The 20,102-nt window shown below is 41.6% G+C and overlaps 1 protein-coding gene across 1 annotated transcript; it reads right to left on the reverse strand.

Annotated features, from left to right (window-relative positions):
* On the reverse strand, nt 1-2,683 carry tcf21 (transcription factor 21). The gene is made up of 2 exons (XM_028039575.1): nt 2,064-2,683; nt 1-1,239 (listed from the first exon to the last, which is right to left on the reverse strand). Exons 1-2 carry the CDS (start codon nt 2,499-2,501, stop codon nt 1,150-1,152), a joined length of 528 nt encoding a protein of 175 aa, XP_027895376.1. The 5' UTR covers nt 2,502-2,683; the 3' UTR covers nt 1-1,149.
* Nucleotides 2,684-20,102: the final 17,419 nt, after the last annotated feature.

The following is a 20,102-nucleotide window of genomic DNA, read 5'->3' on the forward strand; positions in this document are numbered from 1 at the left end:
TGTCAAAAACACACACACACACAAAAATTGAAAAGCATTGTAAAACTTACACTTGTTTTCTTTCTTTTTCAGAATGCACGCAACGAAGATCATTTTGATCCATTTCTGTTCTCTAGTCAAGTTAAAGTGTTTGTTGTTTTAATTTAGCTGCAGGGTATTTTCTGTTGGAAGAGACACCAGAAAATTAGGATAAAAGTGAAGGAATTTCTATGAAACAAACAAAAAAAACAACGAGATGTATGCAAACACTTTTTCTTTGGGATCCTTCTGTGAGAAAAAAAGGAGAGAGGGAGAGCGAGAGGCGGTGTGTGCATAAATAACTGTCGGCATGATGTAAACACTGCGGTCATAACCCGGGCAAATTAAAACAACTGGCCTGGGCGGGTTAAACTGGGGATAGGTTCCCCTCTGCTTTGAAGGGCCACACATTTTTATTGGCTGAACCAAGGAGGAACCAATCAAGCCTTTGCCTAAACAAATATAATCCCTTGGCCAATTAAATCCAATTAGCGACTACTGAATGTATTAAAGATATGAAATAGCCCAAGCAGAACAGATTTACCAGAATGAGCCGCAGGTCCATTTCGGGACTTGGACTCATCTCTGAAAGCACGAGCGGTTTGTTTATGCAATGGTATCCACGTCCACCGTTATCTTTCAGAAACAACAGAGAGGGCCTTATCAGGAACCACGCTTTGTCGGTGCTCAGGTTCTGCTATTCTGAAGGAGAACACTGATAAGAAAGGTGAGCAGGTCAGAGAACTGGCCCACACAGCGACATTAAAAAGGAAATAATAATAACATCCAACACACATGGTTAGAGGTGGAGAAAATATTTTATATACATGCAATCTGTACAGAAATTTAAGACAGGAAGAAAAAAACACCTGCAGATTATAACAAAGTACAAAAAAAGTATAAAAAGGTTATCTTTGAGCCAGCAAAGATAGCAGGTGACGGAATCTACTTAAATAAATTGATCTTTTCAAATACGGGAACGTCGAGAGAGAGGATGCGCTCCCTCTATTATTCCCACTCACAGCCTGCGGAGATGAGACTGTATTTTAGTCAAACTTAGATGTTTTTCTGTCTTTTGAAAGAGAGACAGCGAGAGAGAGAGAAAAAAAAAGCTTCTCCCACTTCATCGCATCAGGACGCGGTCGTTCCGCACAACCGAGTCCCGTTCAGCATCTCCTTCAGATCAGTCTCCGGTTTCCCTGCGACCATGAAGGGCCACGTCTGCGGGAGGGAAACAAAGTTAATTTGAACACCAGTTATTAAAGAAATCCAAGTCAAACAGAAATTCTAGTAAGAGTGTGAATCGTGGCTTTCGGCCTTTGTGACTAAAATAAATAAACAATACAGAAGCAAACGCGTGTCATTGTGGTTTGGTTTTTATTCTCAAATTTACTTTAATTCTTGACATCTTTTGTGGATTTTCTTTAGTTTAAGTCGTTGTTTGGCATTTTAATTATATTAAAGCAACATCAATTCACTCTTAAAAACTAACTCTTCTACCTACAGCAAACCGTTGCATCAATATCAAAGTCTTTCTGTTCTCTAAATATATTTGAACTGCAGATGTAATATACAGTTTGACTTAGAACTTTGTCATAAAAAAGGCTTTCTTCCTCCGTTATGCACCTGCCCCGCAACGCCATCACCTACTCCATCCATAAGGCTTTAGATGGGCCTTTGAAGGCCCTATAAAAAATTGTTGACATGCAAATTTAAAGCCACCACAAATAGGTAACAGCGGGACAATTTCATCCTTTATAGTATCATATACATTTCAAAAATATTTATCTAAAATCACGCCTTGTATTTATCCTTGTGTCATTTTAAGCTTTATCCTATTTTTAAATCCGTCGCTCACTCCTGGCTCCACCTCTCTATCTGACAGCAGCACAATACGGCACTTTTTTCGAAAATGGAGGCGCCAATGATAACAATAAAAATACATTATTTTCTGAAACCTGCGGCCTTGCATGTTTTCCTCAACTCTCTCCTGCAGTGGAAAGCATAACCTGCGTTGTGAATAAACCCTCAGGTTGGAGTCTCACCAGGTTAACTGGGTGCGTATATCCGTTTTCATACTTGTCGTTAGCCAGAATCTGCCGGAGATGCGCGATGTAGCTGGACGCCAGGCGCAGCGTGTCCAGTTTGGAGAGCTTGGTGTCCGGCGGGACCCACGGCAAGGAGGTCTTCAGCCGCGAGAACGCCTTGGACAGCACGCGCATCCTGGCTCTCTCGCGCGCGTTGGCTGCGTTCCTCTGCACCTGTTTGCCCTCCTGCTGCGCCACACCTTTGGGCGCACTTTTGCGTGACGAGCTCTTGCGCTTCTTGCCAGACGCCTCTTTCCTCCTGCCCTCGGTGACGAAGCTGCCCTCGCAGTTGGAGCTCTCCTCCGTGCTCTCATTGGAGTCCTTACCGGAGGAGCCGAACTTGAGAATGCCGTCCAAGAGCTCGTCGTCGACGTCGCTGAGAGATCCGGTGGACATGGTGATGCTGGGACAGGACGGGAGCGGGCTCAAATCATGGGAACGACAGAGTTGATTCTTGACAGAACCGAACGGGGTGCACAAACACACTCCTGGGAGTTCATGTGCAAACTAAGTGAGCGTGAAAGAAACAGAAAAAAAAGAACACTTTTTTATCTCTATGAGCTGAGAGGGCGTTACCTCACGCTGGGAGGAGACTGATCTGAGTCGGTTCCCTAAAGTTTCCAGGACCCTGATGGACCTTGGATGAGTCACTGGAAACAAGATAAAGCGTCAGATATTGAATTGATTGAGCAAAATGAACTTTAAACAGCCTCATTTGAAATTGATTTAACTGAGACGAAGAAAAATATATCAAGCAGACACAAAATGAAGTTGTGTCCTAATGTAGCCTGTTGTTCAAATTGTAGTTTGAGACCACTTGCATGCTATGTAATATACAGTATGCACTTTAAATTTCCATATAACATTATCTCTAATCTGTTTGCTAACAAATCTCTGAGGCCTCTATAGGGCAGCGGCATTTACAAAGTAAGGTTAATTCTGTTTTAAAAGATGGGGATTTCTGAAGGTATAGTTGTATCCACTGGTTTTTATTTTAGGGTATCACAGTAAAGGAGGTCAGGCACATATTCATCCTCCACGTTTCAGGGTTTAATTTCTAAGAATTATTTATCTAAATAAATTTTTATCATTTCCCAGTTCACAGTGATGCACTACTTTGTGTTAAGGTCCAATTTAAATAATACATTAGTGCTACAAAATAAAAAAAAAATGAAAAACGAAAAAATGAATAGTTTTGAAATGTGATGCATAACATTACATTTCTAGCTCCTGTGTACAATATTGCTATTGTAGGTAAGAATCTGCATTTTTGTCGTTCTGCTCTGTTTCTGCAGAGCTTTCTGCACTTCCTGGCTCTTAAGTGCAAGGACAGGGGGTGTCACTTCTCAAATGGCAAACTGGCGCCTTGGTCCCCTCTGATGTAATGGATACCTAGCACCCACAATCCTCTGTTTGGCCTTCCACATCATTCCACACTGATGCTCTTTGCACCAGCCCACTCAGGGCCACGTCCAAACAACTGGAGCGCTCTGGAGCTGCATGAGAGGAAATCCTGAAGGCCTGTGATAATCCTTTACTTCTTATGCACTTCCGCTTTACTTTTCTTTTTTTTTTTGCATTATTCCTCAATGCAGCCTAAGATGTTGATTATATTTCTAACACGAGTGCATGTTTGCCCAAGAATGTGTGAACACAATGTCTTTGCATGCACAGTTTAAGCATGCAGGGTTAAAAAGTGTGTCTCCAGAGAGCTGACCTTTAGTTATTTTGTTTTTGGTGTCTCAGCCCATCTAAACAGGCATTACCTTGTTAATCAGTCAGAAACAAACGATAAAGCTACCTTTTGTTGATTCCTTTGCTTTAAGCTTTAAATACATTATCATAAATAAGAGAAATGGACATTAGCAATATTTAATTGACTCGCTGGGAAATGTACATTTGCAATGATAACAACAAAAATAGATTAAGATGCTGCCAAACTAAGCAGAAAGCAGGGGATAAGATAAGTGAAGGGATAAAGAGAGAAAAGAGGCCATAGACGGGGATTAATCTTCTGGGTGGGCTGAAAATCAAAGCACTACGAGGAAAAGTAATAATAGAGTCTGTTAGATTGATGATCACCTCTGAGATACATGGATCTACACATGAGAGAAACAAGAAGACAGATGGAGTGGGAGCCAAACTAAAATAGCCTATAAAAGAAAAGTCAAGGGACTCTTTTTCTATTCCCTGTATAGCAATAAGAAATTATGTAATATAGCTATCATCAGTGCTGAAAAACAGCTTAATTTCTGTATGATAGAGAACACCAGCCAAAGAACTAAGTACTTGCTGTTTTGTGAGCGGGTGATTTTTTTTTTTCTTTTTGCAACAACCCTTTATGAGAATGATAAAGTGTTTCGGAAACCCTCTCTCAGAGCTGCGGTCACACTGAGAGTGACACGAGGCAACAGGTGAAGAGGGGGCAGAGAGAGAAAAGAGGGGACCCTGGCAGTCATGGAGGGACATGCTGCTAATTAGCCGGTTTAGGGGCAAAGGTTAGGCTGGTTGTGTGATGTCACCATTAAAGGAAGGGTTCCAGATGTTGGTCACATGCAGGACCGCAAAGGAGGGCATCCGATCCTCCCAGTCATTATCCGGTCATGTTTTCGCATAAATGTGTTGGTTGTGCAAAAATAGACACTTTTATTTTTCTGCTCCTCTTGGGCTACTGCAGTGTTCATCTTTTTTTTTCCAAACTTTGGAAAGCTGGGTGAATTATTTTTGTAACATTCTAACAACAAATAGGTGTAATTATCAGGCCTTGTTGTATCCCACTCAGCAGCGGTTTCTGATTTTGGTGAAATAGTTCTTTGCCCAATAATTCCAGATTTTAGCTCTGAACCGTAAATAAAGGGATGTTGCCTTGTTTTTTTAGATGCAGAAAGAAATTGCAGACAGTGTGGCAAGACAAAAGGAGTTAATGGCAAAAGGTGCAACCGTGGATGGATTTTGTATTTTGTACCCTTTATTTTTAATTGTTGCCTATTCGTTTTGTTCAAGATCACATGCAAGCAAAACTGTAACTTCAGCTGCTTGGTACTCTGTATCTCTGTAACCTATGAGCATTTATCTCTAAAAAGAAATGTTTAAAAAGGTTAAAGCCATTCATTTCGGAGGAAGTTGGAGATTAGGTGTCAGTGTCATTTAAGATGCTTTTTTAGCCCTTTTAGCTCTTTGCTATAAACGGAATCAAATGGGTGTGCAACCACTGATTAATGCAAGAACAAGGGGTCCATAGTGCAAATCAAAATACCATTTATTTACAAGAGAAACATTCCCATGTATTTTTGTTGCACACGAAGTGAAAAGAAAACAACAAAAATAAATGAAAGGCAGAAACTGATTACTTGGTAGCTGTACAAACCAGACCAGAGCTGGAAGTCTGGAGTCAGGCTTAGGGTGAGAAAAAACATCATCCATCTATGTCCAAGCAGTGCAGTTGCCCTGTCCCTTATCACAGCTGTACTCCCCCTGCCAACACACACTCTTACACACATATTTACAAATTGTTTTTCACCTCAGTTCAAATATCTGAAAAAAGATTTTTTTTAAAAATGAAGCAAAAATAACCAACAGAGAGGTTGCGGAGAGTGCAAACACACAGCAGGGAGTGAAGAAAACCGGGCCAAAGGGATAGGGCGGACAATCTGAGCAATAAGAGAGAATTATGAACAAGATGATGGGAGTAGGAATATCATGCTGTATTTCAAAAAAGCCACAATCCTTTGATATTCAGTGACAGGAATATCCGGGACGAGGCAAAAGGGATTCTGCGAAAAGAGATGAATTTTCTGTCATTGTGTGGGTTGCTGACCCGGAAGTCTTGGCCCTGCAATGTAAGTGAGCTATTGGTCTCTGGAATGTGAGCGCACATGCACACTTATCTATGCAAGTGTATTCATCTGTGGTGAAAGTGCTGGTTTCACAATGTGTGTGACGGATGAGTTTGGGCCACGGGACATTCAGCATGCCAATTCATTAAAATTACAACTCTCAGTACTGTTCACCATTTTACATAGTTTTGTTTGTGTTTCTTGCCTTCACAATAGTCTCACATCACAAAATAACAACTGGCCAAAGATGACTCATCATAAACACGTTACAACGTGTAGCCTTAAGAAATGTTGACTGAACATTTTAAACAGTCTTACTTCAACAATTATTTTGAAGAATTGACTTGATCCATTTTTCATCAGATTCAGATTCACGAGGAATTTATAACCTTGAAATAATCTGACCTCTTTAAATGCTAACCATTAATTTGACTAGTTTCCAAGATTTATTTTGAAAACCCAACATTCTCTCTGGCAATATGGAACATTTAGTTTTACAAAACTCTATGAAGTGTCAAGGCCTTTATTTTGAATAGCATTTTTACATTGTATTTTGAAATTCCAAATTTCTTATCCTGAACAGACCTGTTAGATATTTAGTTTTTCCCTGATTACTGACCACACTGAAATCAAAACACACGCACAGTGACTTGAAAATCATTAAACACACTTATGTGACTTTGGTGTTCCAAGGAAATAACATTATGATGATTACAAATGGTTATACACAGCCCCTGATACCCCTGTAAAGGGGAAAAACGACACGGACACGACGTTACTCCTTTCGCTTCCAGTGTTGTTATATTATTTCAAGAGCAGTTTTAAACATTACATTGTCACATACTGAGTGCTGAACATTGTACACAAACATTGTGGTTATAGCCACTCAGTAAAAAGAAATGTAGCACAGGACGCAGCTGGCCAGAAAGCTAACATTAGTATAGGTCTTTAAGAAAACTCAAGTTATTGCAGTGACCACCAACATTCTCTGCTCATTCAACAAATGTAATGAACCTAAATACAGCTTTAAACCTCATAAGTCAGCATTTTACCTGTAAAGGGAAAAATGACACCAGAATACTAAGTGCTGAACATTGCACACAAATATTGTGGTTATATCCACACAGTAATAAAAAATGTAGCCCAGGGCGCAGCTAGCCAGAAAGCTAACATGAACATAGCTATTAAAAACTCAAATTATTGCAGAGGCCACAAACACTCCCCGCTCATTCGACAAATCTAACGAACCTAAATACAGCTTGAACCCTGTATTTAAGCTTGACGGTGATAAGTCAGAATTTTACCTGTAAAGGGGAAAAACGACACGGACACGACGTTACTCCTTTCGCTTCCAGTGTTGTTATGGAGGAGCAGAAGCAACGCGGTCCACTACATCCAGTCAGACAAAACTAATCGAGACACGATCGGTGAACAAACTGAAGATGTAGATAATCAAAACAGACAAAACCAATCAAGACACAATCGGCAAACAACTGCAGGTAATCAAAACGACCAGATCCAACAGTATCATACCCTGCAACACACTCCCCCACCAAATAGATGTTGTCCCCAACATCTCAACTCATGTGATGTCGGGAAAGTAGTAAAAACATATCAAGCAACACATCAGTCTTAAAGAAATAGTCCTTAAGCCATTAAATCTACTTACAGACTGGAACTCTTTTCATACATTTTCCTTTTGAAGGTCAACACCTAGTGTCCATGTTTTAAACCTGAAAGTCACTACTTGTCCATAATCTTAGTGGTCATCCTGTGACTCTATAACAAGAGTTCATTGAAAAGTACATTGTGGCTTGGATGCCAATGTGTCAGTTCACATAGAGAATAGTTCCTCATCGTCCCTGTTATAATAAACAGTCCATCATATTATGAGCCCAATGTGTGTTCATTCTGTCGGCCCAGTGGTGCACCCTGTCTTGTGCTCTCATCTCTGATAGTCATATGAGATGTAGTACGGATGAACAATGTTCATCCAAGGTATTGTGAAGTATGTGGGCTGTGGTGGGGTCCTTAGGTTGTAGCAGACTGGAGATCCAAGTCTCTCATATGTAAAAACTTTGGGCTTCCTGTGAAGCCGTTGAGGTCGTTGAGCTTCCTCAGGAGCCTGAACTCCCTCTCTGATGATCCCAGGTGAAGCAGGTTGTTCAGTAGCATCCTCCATCATTTGTTCCTCATTGCAAGTGCCAGACTCGTCATGCTCCATCGCAGTTGTTTCTCTTTGTTCGTGATCCATTTCAGGGACTGTGCTCCCCTCGAACTGGATATCTCCTAGCTCTTGGGTTGTGCTCGCAGGCATAGGATTTTCTTCCTCAGGCTGGGCTGACTGGTGATATAGCACAGGATAGTATTCATCAGCATCATCGTCCTCTTCCTCCTCCAACTGCTCCACTCCTTTGTTATTTGACACTTTTCTCCTCCTTTTTTCAGCCTGGACTGGAATCTCAAGGGGTAAAGAGTCACATGGGAGGAGCAGATTGCGGTGAAGGACCCTTGACCTCCTTTGACCTTTTTCAGGTTTCAGTTCATAAACTGGGACATTTTCATTTACCTGGCGTACAACAACATGGACAGTGTCCTCCCAGTGATTCCTCAGCTTCCCTGGGCCCCCACGAGGCGTCAAGTTGCGTACTAAAACACGATCACCTGGTTGTAATACTGAACTTTTTACTTTGCTGCTGTACAATTTCTTACTCCTCAGTCCAGCTTCCTGGGCCTTTTCTCTGGCGATTCCATACGCCTCCTCCATGCCTTGCTTCCACTTTTCCATGTAGCTATGATGAGTATGGCCTGCTTGTTGTGGAGTCAAGTTAAACAGCATGTCGACTGGCAATCGGGGAGAACGCCCATACAATAACTGAAAGGGAGAGAAACCTGTCACCTCACTCCGAGTACAGTTGTATGCATAGATCATTTTGTTTAGTGAATCCTTCCAGTTGTGTTTCTGTTTGTCTGTGAGTGTCCTGAGCATCTGGAGTAATGTCCGGTTGAATCTTTCAACTTGTCCATTCCCTTGCGGGTGGTAGGGAGTGGTTCTGGATCCAGCAACTCCACAGTATCTTTTTAGTTGTGTGAACAGTTGATTCTCGAACTCACCACCCTGGTCGTGGTGAATACGAGCAGGAAAACCAAATCTCATGGCGTAATCATTGAAGATCTTGTCTGCTGCTGTTTTAGCTGATTTAGAAGTGGTGGCATAGGCCTGGGCAAAGCGGGTAAAATGATCAATTATCACCAGGATGTACTCATAACCCCCGAGGCATTTCTCAAGATGCAGGAAGTCAACTGAGACAAGTTCAAATGGTTGAGTTGTTACGATGTTGGTGAGTGGAGCCCTTGTTTCCTGACTGGGTTTCTTATGTTTGAGGCATTCACATTTTCTCGTAACATAGCTCTCTATGTCACGCTGCATATATGGCCAATAAAATCTGTCCCGTATCAGAGATGATGTCCTGTCGACACCTTGGTGGCCCATTTCATCATGAAGTTCCCTCAACACTGTATTTTTATGTTTTTCTGGGAGTACAAGTTGTTTTTTGCTTGCTGTCTTTCTGTGCAACACCCCACTTTCATCAATTTCCAACTTGTCCCACTCTCTTAGCAAGCACCCCACTTGTGGACTAAGTTGTTTGAGTTGTGCACCTAATGGTTTGCTTGCGTTTAGTTTGAACTGGATTACTGGGCCCAGAACTGGATCATTTCTTTGGTCATCCTGGATTTGTTCTGGTGTTAGTGGGATGATGGCCGTGCCAGGGGTCAAACCTGCATTTGGTACTGAGACGCACATGGACCACGACACACTGGACTCATCTTGATTTTTCACAGCTTCTGTAGTTGCCCCAATAACATCAGATGGCATTTCTTCTGAACACTCCTTCATAAAAGACTCCACATCTAGAGGCATTCGGGATAAACTGTCTGCATCCACATTTTCCTTTCCTGGCCTATATTTCACAGAGAAATGAAAATCTGCCAGCTCTGCAACCCATCGACATCCTGTTGCATTTAGTTTGGCAGTGGACAACACATATGTGAGTGGATTATTGTCACTATAGACAGTGAAAAACGGAGCATAATATAAATAGTCTCTGAATTTCTCTGTTACAGCCCATTTAAGGGCGAGAAACTCTAACTTCCCCGAATGCAAATGATAATTTTTCTCTGCAGCTGTTAAGGTGCGCGAGCCATAGGCAATCACACGTAGCTTTCCATTCTGCTTTTGGTATAGCACAGCACCTAGACCCAGATTGGACGCATCCGTGTGAAGAACAAATGGCTGTGAGAAATCTGGGAAGCCAAGAATAGGGGGGTTGACAAGGCAGTTAATGAGTCGTTCCAGAATCAACTGGTGTTTTTCAGTCCACTGAATGATTGTGCTAGATGGGACAGCTCTGCTGCCACTCTTTGTTGGCCACTTTTTCTTTTTGTTCACTAATGGCTCATGCTTTGTAGGTGCTTTTAACAGGTCATATAAGGGACTAGCAATACGTGAAAAGTCCTTTATATATTGCCTGTAATAGCTCAAGAGTCCAAGAATTGCCCTCAACTCACCAACATTCGCAGGATGTTTATGCTTTAGGGCTCTTACAGCATCAGTGTCAGCTGGATCCATTCTGTTGCCCTCAGCAGACACGATCCTGCCCAGGTACCGCACCTCAGCTTTAAACAGGTCGCACTTTTTAGGTTTTAGCTTGATCCCATGCTGCCTCAGACGCTGCAACACTGTTCGGACATGGCTGACGTGATCTTCAAATGTCCTGCTAAACACAAGAACATCATCAAGATATGGGACACACATTTCATCTCGCAAGCCTGTTAAACATTGCTCCATGCAGCGCTGAAAAGCTGCTGGTGCATTCATAAGGCCGAATGGGATTCGTATCCATTCATATAGACCCCAGGGAGTCACAAAGGCAGTTAAATGTCTGCTGTCTCTGTCCATGAATCCCTGATGATATGCTTTTCCTTGGTCCAGTAATGAAAAGTAGGTGTTTCCCCCCAGGTTATCCATTATATCTTGAACCCTGGGAATCGGGTGGCGGTCAGGATGTGTTTTTTTGTTGAGCTCCCTGTAATCTATACATAAACGCAAGGTTCCATCTTTTTTTCTTACACAGACAATCGGTGAGGCGTAAGAAGATGTGGATCTTTCAACCCACCCTTGCGCTATGAGATCCTGCAGGTAGTCTTTCATTTCCCTGTACAAAGGTTTTGGCACAGACCGGTATGTTTTTGATACGGGTTCATCATCCTTCAATGAGATGTTCATTTGCAACTCATGTATGCAGCCAATATCCTCGTCAGTTTTGGAGAAAGACTCGGATTCTTCTCTTAACATCTGGCTTACTATTTGTCTCTGGTCCTCATCTAGGTGGGTTAAACCAACTGGAGGGTCCCACTGTCCATCTGCAGGTGCACCTTCTCTGGTGCTCTGGACCTGGATGTGATTGACTGATTTACTTGTTGGTTGTTGGGTTGTGCTGAATAAATCAGCTGGGTACACAGACTTTACAGGCTGCACAGCTCCAATGACTGTCCGGCCTGGAAGTGTAATATCATGGTTTGTGGGGTTTTGAACACTTAAAACAACCTTTGGGGCTGTTTCTGCCTCAACTGATACAAGGGTGTCACAGAATTCCAATCCGTCAGGCCACTGCGGGTTCACAAGAGGCTCAAAAAGCCAAGTTTTAGCCTCTCTGAACTTTGAGGCCTGGATACGACACTCAATCTGGATGGTGGTGTGCTTCGGCACATTGACTCTTTCATTTACTGTCCTCACATTGTGTTCACATGTTTGACCGAGGCTGACAGCAGAAATAAAGGCTTTTATCTTATTATTTTTTAGATGAGGGAATGCAATTTTTACTGCATTTACAAGTTTGTCCTTGTGGCCATATATTGATTGGCCTTCCTGGTTGTTCTGCACGAGATGTTCAATCACATTGAACCCAATGATTGGGCATTGCTGTTGATTGCCTTTCAACACAAGCACAGGTATTAGCAGCTCATCATCCATGGTAGTCAGCTTGAAAGGGACTTCCAGCCAGCCAGAGTACGGCATGTCAGTGCCATTAGCAGCTTCAATATGTAATGGGTCTAGGGGGTCCTGTAGCTCAGTAACATCCCTTAGCTGCAGGTCAGGTAGGTAATTCTCTTTCCAGGCCTCATCTATAGCACATATTTGTGAGCCTGTGTCCCAGAGTGCTTGAGTACTCTGTCCATTCAGGAAGCACTTGATAATACATTTTTTTCCTACTAACTCTCTTACAGTTTGGTCTTTAACAGAAGATCTGATAGTTTTGGGTTCAGGTTGTTCATGTGGCTGCCTGCCTTGTTTAACACCAAAACATGAGTGTGACTTGCAGTCAATTTTGTGAACAGGCCAATGCATTTTCTGACATGTTTTTGAGCAATAAAGTGCAGCTTTACAACTCGAGCAGCATTTTAATTCCCTCTTCACTTTCTTTTTTTCACAATTTACACAAAAATGGGACTTATGGTTACCTTCGGCTGCCCCGCGCCCCACGGAGGCAACCCAACTTAGTTTAAAGGTCCCCTATGTGTTGAATGAGCTGCTCTGTCTGCTCTACAACCTGCCCTGAAGTGCTCAGTACTTCCACATCTGAAGCAATGCTGACAATATTCCTCATTGGCTTGGACACAGGCAAAGCATCTGGGTTGCTGGCGTGGTCTTTGGTAATATCGTTGTGGAGCAAACCTTTGTTGAAATTGTGCAGTCCCTCTCATCCGTTCTGGGCCGTACAGAGGCCTGTACTCCTGCAGCAATTCTGGGTGCTGTTGAGGGTAAGCTGGCATCATTGGGGACATGGACCTGAAGGACTGTTCTGTGGGTGGGAACACTGGACTTGGCATAGACACTTGTTCTGAACTTTGTGAGGGTTGCTTTGGCTGTGCATTAGTGTTTTTTTGGATTGTTTCCCTAATTTGGGACACTTCAGCTCTGAGATCCTTTAACATCACCATGTCAGAGCGCATTTCTTTGATCTCAGATAACACATCAGGGGACATTTGAGATCGGCTTTGCTGGGTTGGCGTTTTTGTTTCCCTAGGTGGCTCACCAGTCTGGACAGTACTTACACTGGTTGCCCTTTGTGGGGCAGCGTGCCTCTTTTTGTCCTGCCTCTCCTTTTCATTTGTACAAGCAATATTCACTTTCTCCAGCAGCAGTTCATCGGGTGTGTCAGGCTTTGTGAGGTAAGGCTGAAGATCACTCTTGATGTTGTCATTCTGTAAACCTGTCAAGATGGTATGCATAAACAGATTTTGGACGAGAGCAGGATCATATTTTAGAGCCGACTCTGCTTCCTGAGAGGCAAACAGAATTTTCTGCCTCAAGTCCATCGCCCTGATTAAGAAATTCTGAGGAGATTCTTTGCTGCCCTGAACCTCAGAAGTTAGTTGCTTGTATAAATCTGTGGCGCCCCTCTCCTGGTAATGGGATCTTAAAATTCTGCGCAGAGCAGGTAAGGTAAGGGTCTCTTTTCCCTCCAAATAGCTCCGTAATTGTAGGCCGGGTGTTATAGCACGAATCACAGCATCAATAATATCTGTCTCTGAATAGCCTTTGGTAAACCCACTTTCAATCTGTCTTGCCAGGCTAGAGAATGTCAGTCGATCCTTCTGGCCTGGCTCTCCAATCTGTCCAAGAATCTTGAAATCTTTGCGCCACATTGGATTTTCTGCAAATGTTGGAGTCACATTTATCTGTGAAACCTTGCCCAGTGCCTCCGGGCAAGAGAGTGTTTTTCTGTCCATCACACCCTGGGCTTCTTTTTCTTTCTGTTGTAGTGACAATCTGAGTGCCTCTATTTCCTTTTGAAGCCTTTCCTGGTCATCAGATTGAGTTTCTACTCTAGGTGACTCTTCAACAGACTTTACTTTATTTATTGTGTCCCAGATGCCGAGATATTCTGACATGCCTTCATCTTCAAGGCTAGCCAGTTCCTCCCGCTCAAGATATTTGATGACATATGAAATTAGATGACTGCGTGTTTTACTAGTCAAAGGTTCTCTTCCAGGTGCTGAGAGCTGCAGTGTGATGCATACTTCAATCAGCTGTTCAACTGTCAAGTTATACAATGCTCCTTTTATCTCCAGCTGAAGATTTTCCAATTCCGACTCCATTTTATATTTTGGGATTTCAGAAGCAACAGAATGGGGCCCAACCGCCTTCAATTGACTGGTGTTGATCTTTAGTGGTCAGTGCACACTTCAGGATACAAACTGTCAACTGCGGGCTGAAGACCTCCGCGTTGTTTTCTGTAATCTGGGTTGTTTGGGGATGATCAGCAGGAGGGTTCCACAGGAATTTTGGGAATGGTCCTCTGCCAAACGATCCCAGCGGTGCCTCCAAGATGATACCCCTGTAAAGGGGAAAAACGACACGGACACGACGTTACTCCTTTCGCTTCCAGTGTTGTTATATTATTTCAAGAGCAGTTTTAAACATTACATTGTCACATACTGAGTGCTGAACATTGTACACAAACATTGTGGTTATAGCCACTCAGTAAAAAGAAATGTAGCACAGGACGCAGCTGGCCAGAAAGCTAACATTAGTATAGGTCTTTAAGAAAACTCAAGTTATTGCAGTGACCACCAACATTCTCTGCTCATTCAACAAATGTAATGAACCTAAATACAGCTTTAAACCTCATAAGTCAGCATTTTACCTGTAAAGGGAAAAATGACACCAGAATACTAAGTGCTGAACATTGCACACAAATATTGTGGTTATATCCACACAGTAATAAAAAATGTAGCCCAGGGCGCAGCTAGCCAGAAAGCTAACATGAACATAGCTATTAAAAACTCAAATTATTGCAGAGGCCACAAACACTCCCCGCTCATTCGACAAATCTAACGAACCTAAATACAGCTTGAACCCTGTATTTAAGCTTGACGGTGATAAGTCAGAATTTTACCTGTAAAGGGGAAAAACGACACGGACACGACGTTACTCCTTTCGCTTCCAGTGTTGTTATGGAGGAGCAGAAGCAACGCGGTCCACTACATCCAGTCAGACAAAACTAATCGAGACACGATCGGTGAACAAACTGAAGATGTAGATAATCAAAACAGACAAAACCAATCAAGACACAATCGGCAAACAACTGCAGTTTAATCAAAACGACCAGATCCAACAGTATCATACCCTGCAACACCCCCAGATGTGCACAGATACAGGTGAATGATTAGGGACACACCAATCAGATCATCTGTTTCCAACAAAAAATTATAGACATTGATGATGGCCACATTTTACCTGAGTACATCAAGAAGAAGAAGACATATTATTTGCCACAGGGCTATTGTCAGTGAGTATAAAATTACTTTTTGTGCAACAATATCGTGGTTTAACAAAAAGCACTATTTACAGTTCTCCACCGTCCTCCATACAAGCCCCGTCCTGGTATGATCTCCGGCGTTATGTCCAGATGTCGCTCGTTCTAGCTACGGAGAAAGCCAAGGCTGTAATTAAAAGGATTTCATCAACAACATTTAAACAAACAGCACCTTTCTTTGATCATGACTGGCTGTGTACAACACAGATCAATTAATGCCTCCATCAATAAAAATAGGTGTTATAATTATTTACAACTTCTTTCAGGAAGACTGACTGGCAGTTTATGGTCCAATGTTTCTGAGAATGTGGAGGGGAAAAACAGCACCCTCTGGTATTACTTCAGTGACTGGTCCATCACATTGTTTTAGGAGAGACAGTAGCATTAGACTGTGAACCCTCTGAGTGTCCTTAATGTCTTCCAGGAAGGTTAGATCATGAACACATGTTGGTGATTTGGGATATTTCTTCATGATTTGGTAATAACCACAGGTGAAAGAGTTGAGGAGGGTGATGTTCAGGTGGGGAGTTTCCATTGTAGGCCTCTACTCTGGTGCTCTTGGCAATTTAATAAAGCCAACTGTGCAGCACAGGGCAATCTTTTCATTTCTTTCCTTCTCCCGAAAAAATCTGCCTGTGACACTACAACGTATTCAAACCTGCCGTGCTTTTTGCCTGAACTGTAAGACAGACTAGAACAAAATACAGAAAATGTTTTTCAAAAAAGCATTCAGACACATCAACAGCTTGTTTGCCTATTTTTTGTTGTTGTTTTGACTGCCAAAATAAAGGAGTTCATTTTGAGCCTTCTGACTATCTTTACTGTGCAATTTTTGCCCCCTATAAACATTACAACATTTTACATTTTTAGGAAGATTTTATTATTTTATGTTCTAATAGTTTTTTATATTAAAGACATATTACAAAATAAATTAAATGCAAGGTTAGGGACCTGTGGACAAAATATGTTTTTTGTTTTTTTTTCAATAATGGAAAATGCCAACAATCACCTAAGTAGTCAACATTTTTATTCTAACTCGATTAAGCAGACCATCAGCATGAAAGTCAAAGATCGAGAGGCTTAACCATGACATGTTTTTTTTTACTGGATGAGATTCTTTTCTGTGATGTTTTTTTTTTTGTCCCACTGCTCAGAGGGAAATGTCAGGTGTGCGTTATGTTTGTTGACATATGGGGACTTCTCAAATAGTGGAAACGTACTTCAGTTGTTAAAAAGAGAAATGTTGTTCATAGAGCAATCCGTATTATAGGATCATCATTGTTGCTCAGTGCAAATGCTTCCAGTGGAGATTTTTTGTTATATTCTGAAAAGTAAACTTCATTTTCTTCTCCTGAGATAATAACGTGATCTCATCCCTTCATATCTCATCTTTTTCAGCACTTCAGTTAGCAGACACATGCCCACATATATAAAGAGAGACGCTTTATCTTTAACTTTCTGTGGTGTGCTGTCCAATTCCTGTGATTGGTGATGCTGCTATCACACAGCAGGAAAAGAGATAGGATTAGTCCCCAAAGAGTCCACGCAGTTGGACTAGTGCATGCACAAACTCCTCTATGAATCGTGTGTATCTTGCATTCATAAATTTCTGCCTGACTCTCTGTGAAAGGGGGTATCAGACTGCTCTTGTCTACAGGAACAAACTCCAGGCTTGGCTCAGATAAGCCCCCATAACCTGCTGATATCTCTGGATAAACCATCCAGAACTGCAGATATGTGGGACGTGTTGATTTCTCCAAATGCAGGAAAACTCCTGCTGCCCTGGGCAAAGACATTACACACATCCTCCTCCTCCCTTCCCTTTGCTTCCATCCAGTCTGCAGCCGTCCCTGGTGGACCACACTTTTAAGGAGTTTAGACATGTTGTATTTTCATAGCTGTCTCCAAGAGACTTTGACATGTTAGTTTCAAACCGACTGGAGGCATGATGGAATAGAAGTTTTAAGAAATCAGTTCTTGTGTGTATCAAACTGTGTTATTGTTGGTAATTTTTAAAAAAGATTTCAATTAACAAATTGAAATTGAGCTTTTTTGACAGGAAACTTGTAGCGAAGTACAAAGTTTAGTAGCCATAAATACTTGGATTAATTATTTATTTACAGAAAGTGCATTAACATATGTTAGACATTTTATTTTTTATGTCTTTTTAAATTTTCTCATAGTTTCACAGGTGAATGTATGACTGGTACTGTATGTTAAATTATTAATAGAAACAAATTAAATACATTTACACCAAATTATTACTATGTGTGCTTCAATGTGACTTTGTGTGTTTTTGAAACAAGTGTGTGTGTGTGTGTGCGGGCATGGGGGATGTGTGTGTGTTTGTTTGTAAAAGGCTAACCTTTGCAACACCCCCTCTGGTCTCATTTCAGCCCAATCAGATTTCTGTGTGAGTTTGTCCATCAGTTGTCCCTGGAGAGAAAAACGTAAGGCTACCGGAGGCTAACAGGAGATGACTGGAAGGTGAGAGGTGAGTTGTGATAAACATGTTCTTGACACACACACACGCACACCCACGCCCATCTAAATATCAAATCTCAAGAGACCCCCGTTTAGGTCCTCTGAACCCCAAGTATCCAGGAAGGAAGCAGGCAAGCAGTGCCGCAGTGCTCATTAGCGTGTGCACATATTTGTTTGTGTGTGTGCAATTTACAGACAGGCTGAATTAGAAGATCAGGAGCAGACACAACAGCACCACGCCTTAACGCTTTAAACCCAGATATCTGAGCACATCTGTTGCGTGAAATTGTCGGTTCATATTGCTGAATATTGTTTTTTGCATAATTGCAGGATGTTGTTTGAGTATTTATTTAATACTATTTACTATTTTATTTATCTAAACTATGGCTTAATTTGTACAAGGCCACTTTTCTTGGCATCATTTTACAATCAATCCAACTTCATCATATATAGTAGCAGTATGACGAGAATAGTGTATCTTCAATGATGTCTGAGGCAACCAAATTAATCAGTCTGTCTCGAATCAACACAATTATTTGATATGCAGAATATTAAAGGTGCTGCCTTTCCTTTAAACTAGTTAAAATGGACAATATACACCAACGGGAATTGTTAATTAAACTATCTTTGTTTTTTATTTTAATCACAGCAATGTTAATTTTGATATTTTTTGCATTATTGCTATATTCTCATTCATTTATGTATTTACTTACTTATTGCCATTGAACAGGAAACATGTGCTTTGATGTAACATTTCTTCTTATCCTTCATTGTTCCAAATGGCTCTACTGCAAAAATATGTACTAACTAATTCTGTTAGTTCAGACAGTCTCAAGAAGACCAAAGAACACACCACTCAGGTCAGCAGTGAAGTTATAGAAAGGTTTAAAATCGAGTTCAGGCTTTAAAAGAATCAGCAAAACTTTAAACATATCACATAGAACTCTTGAATGAAATGTGAACATTAAAAGGAAGAACTGCATGGTATGGTATGGTACGGCTCCAGAGGAGGTCGGAGACCCCTGGTCTCCGACCTCCTTGCTTAAATCCATAAATTCCCTCTATCCAGTCTGACCAAACTTGAGAAAAGTAGAAGCATCACTATTTGAGCTCTAAATTACGCCCATTTATATTGTTATGCCTATTAAGTGACCCAAACTGAGTGCGAGTTTGCTTTAATCAGTCAGTAACACCAAAGAAAACTGTCCAAATAATTCTGACATTTAATTCAATTTCAAACACTAACTGTGCTTTTGACTGCAAAAGTAAAAGCAAATTAAGCCTCAGCTCGAGACATTTGAACCTTTTGCAATACTGATGATATATGTCTTCTTCTTTTTCTTTTTTTTTTTAGTACAAGGAATAAACACAGAACAGATCCATCAGCTAAGTGGTGGTCCTTATCTATTTCTCTCCCTCTTGATGCTAATTAAAGACAATAAACCTCCCGGATCATTTCTCTGCAGCTTCAAACTCACAGTCACCTCTCGCTCCCCTCACACTCGAGCACACATGGCCAGATGGGGTGAGAGCTCATTTAGCACACCCTCTCATTCGGTCCCCGAGGCGGCAGGTGGGTGTAAACCCAAAGTCTCGGTACATTTCGGATTCACCTAGACGAAAGTGAAGTGTGAGTTTAAATAAGCGCCGGATGATAAAAATAGTGTTGCTGGCTTTTACGTATACATAACGCAAGATCTTAAACATATGACGGCATATGCATTAAAGCAGACACACACACACTCTCTCTCTCTCTGACACACACACACAGTAATTCCTCTGTATGTCTAAGCTTAAACCCCTCGTTTATCTTCACTCCACGCCTTAAACACAGGTGTTTGGAGAGTGCACAGATGAGAGCTTGAAGCCAGATAAAATGATATCATGTGTTTGACTTCTCTGTCTCCATAATTTCCCACACAACATTCCCTCTTTCGCTTAATGCAACGTTTTCCGAGGGACTTAGAGACTTAGGAGCAAGCTACTCCTGAGAGTTTCACGGCGCAAGAACATAAAAAGAAAAGATCTGTCGTTTGTCCATTGGGGCTTAAAATGGCCTGAAGAGTGTCTGTGGAAATGGGATCAACTGTTGTGGTTAACTTCTCCCTTTGGTGGCTGCTGTAGTGGAGCCAAGTCAGAGGGGGAAAAACATGACTAAGACTACAAGCTCAGGATCTTATGCGATGTTTTACAAACTCAAAATCATTCACACAGATTCTACTGCTCACTCAGAGTGCAAATCTTCTGTTCCGTGGTATTGCCCATGTCTGTATTTATTCCTAACCATAACAGAG

This window comes from Xiphophorus couchianus, chromosome 15 (genome assembly GCF_001444195.1).
Source record: "Xiphophorus couchianus chromosome 15, X_couchianus-1.0, whole genome shotgun sequence".
Taxonomy (NCBI): domain Eukaryota; kingdom Metazoa; phylum Chordata; class Actinopteri; order Cyprinodontiformes; family Poeciliidae; genus Xiphophorus; species Xiphophorus couchianus.

What these genes read in the sequence shown, in the direction of transcription:
- tcf21 (XM_028039575.1), bottom strand. Translation starts at nt 2,501, where the DNA reads ATGTCCACCGGATCTCTCAGCGACGTCGACGACGAGCTCTTGGACGGC. An exon ending in ATACGCACCCAGTTAACCTG is followed by an intron (nt 1,240 to 2,063) that starts GTGAGACTCCAA and finishes TCCCTCCCGCAG; the next exon opens with ACGTGGCCCTTCATGGTCGC.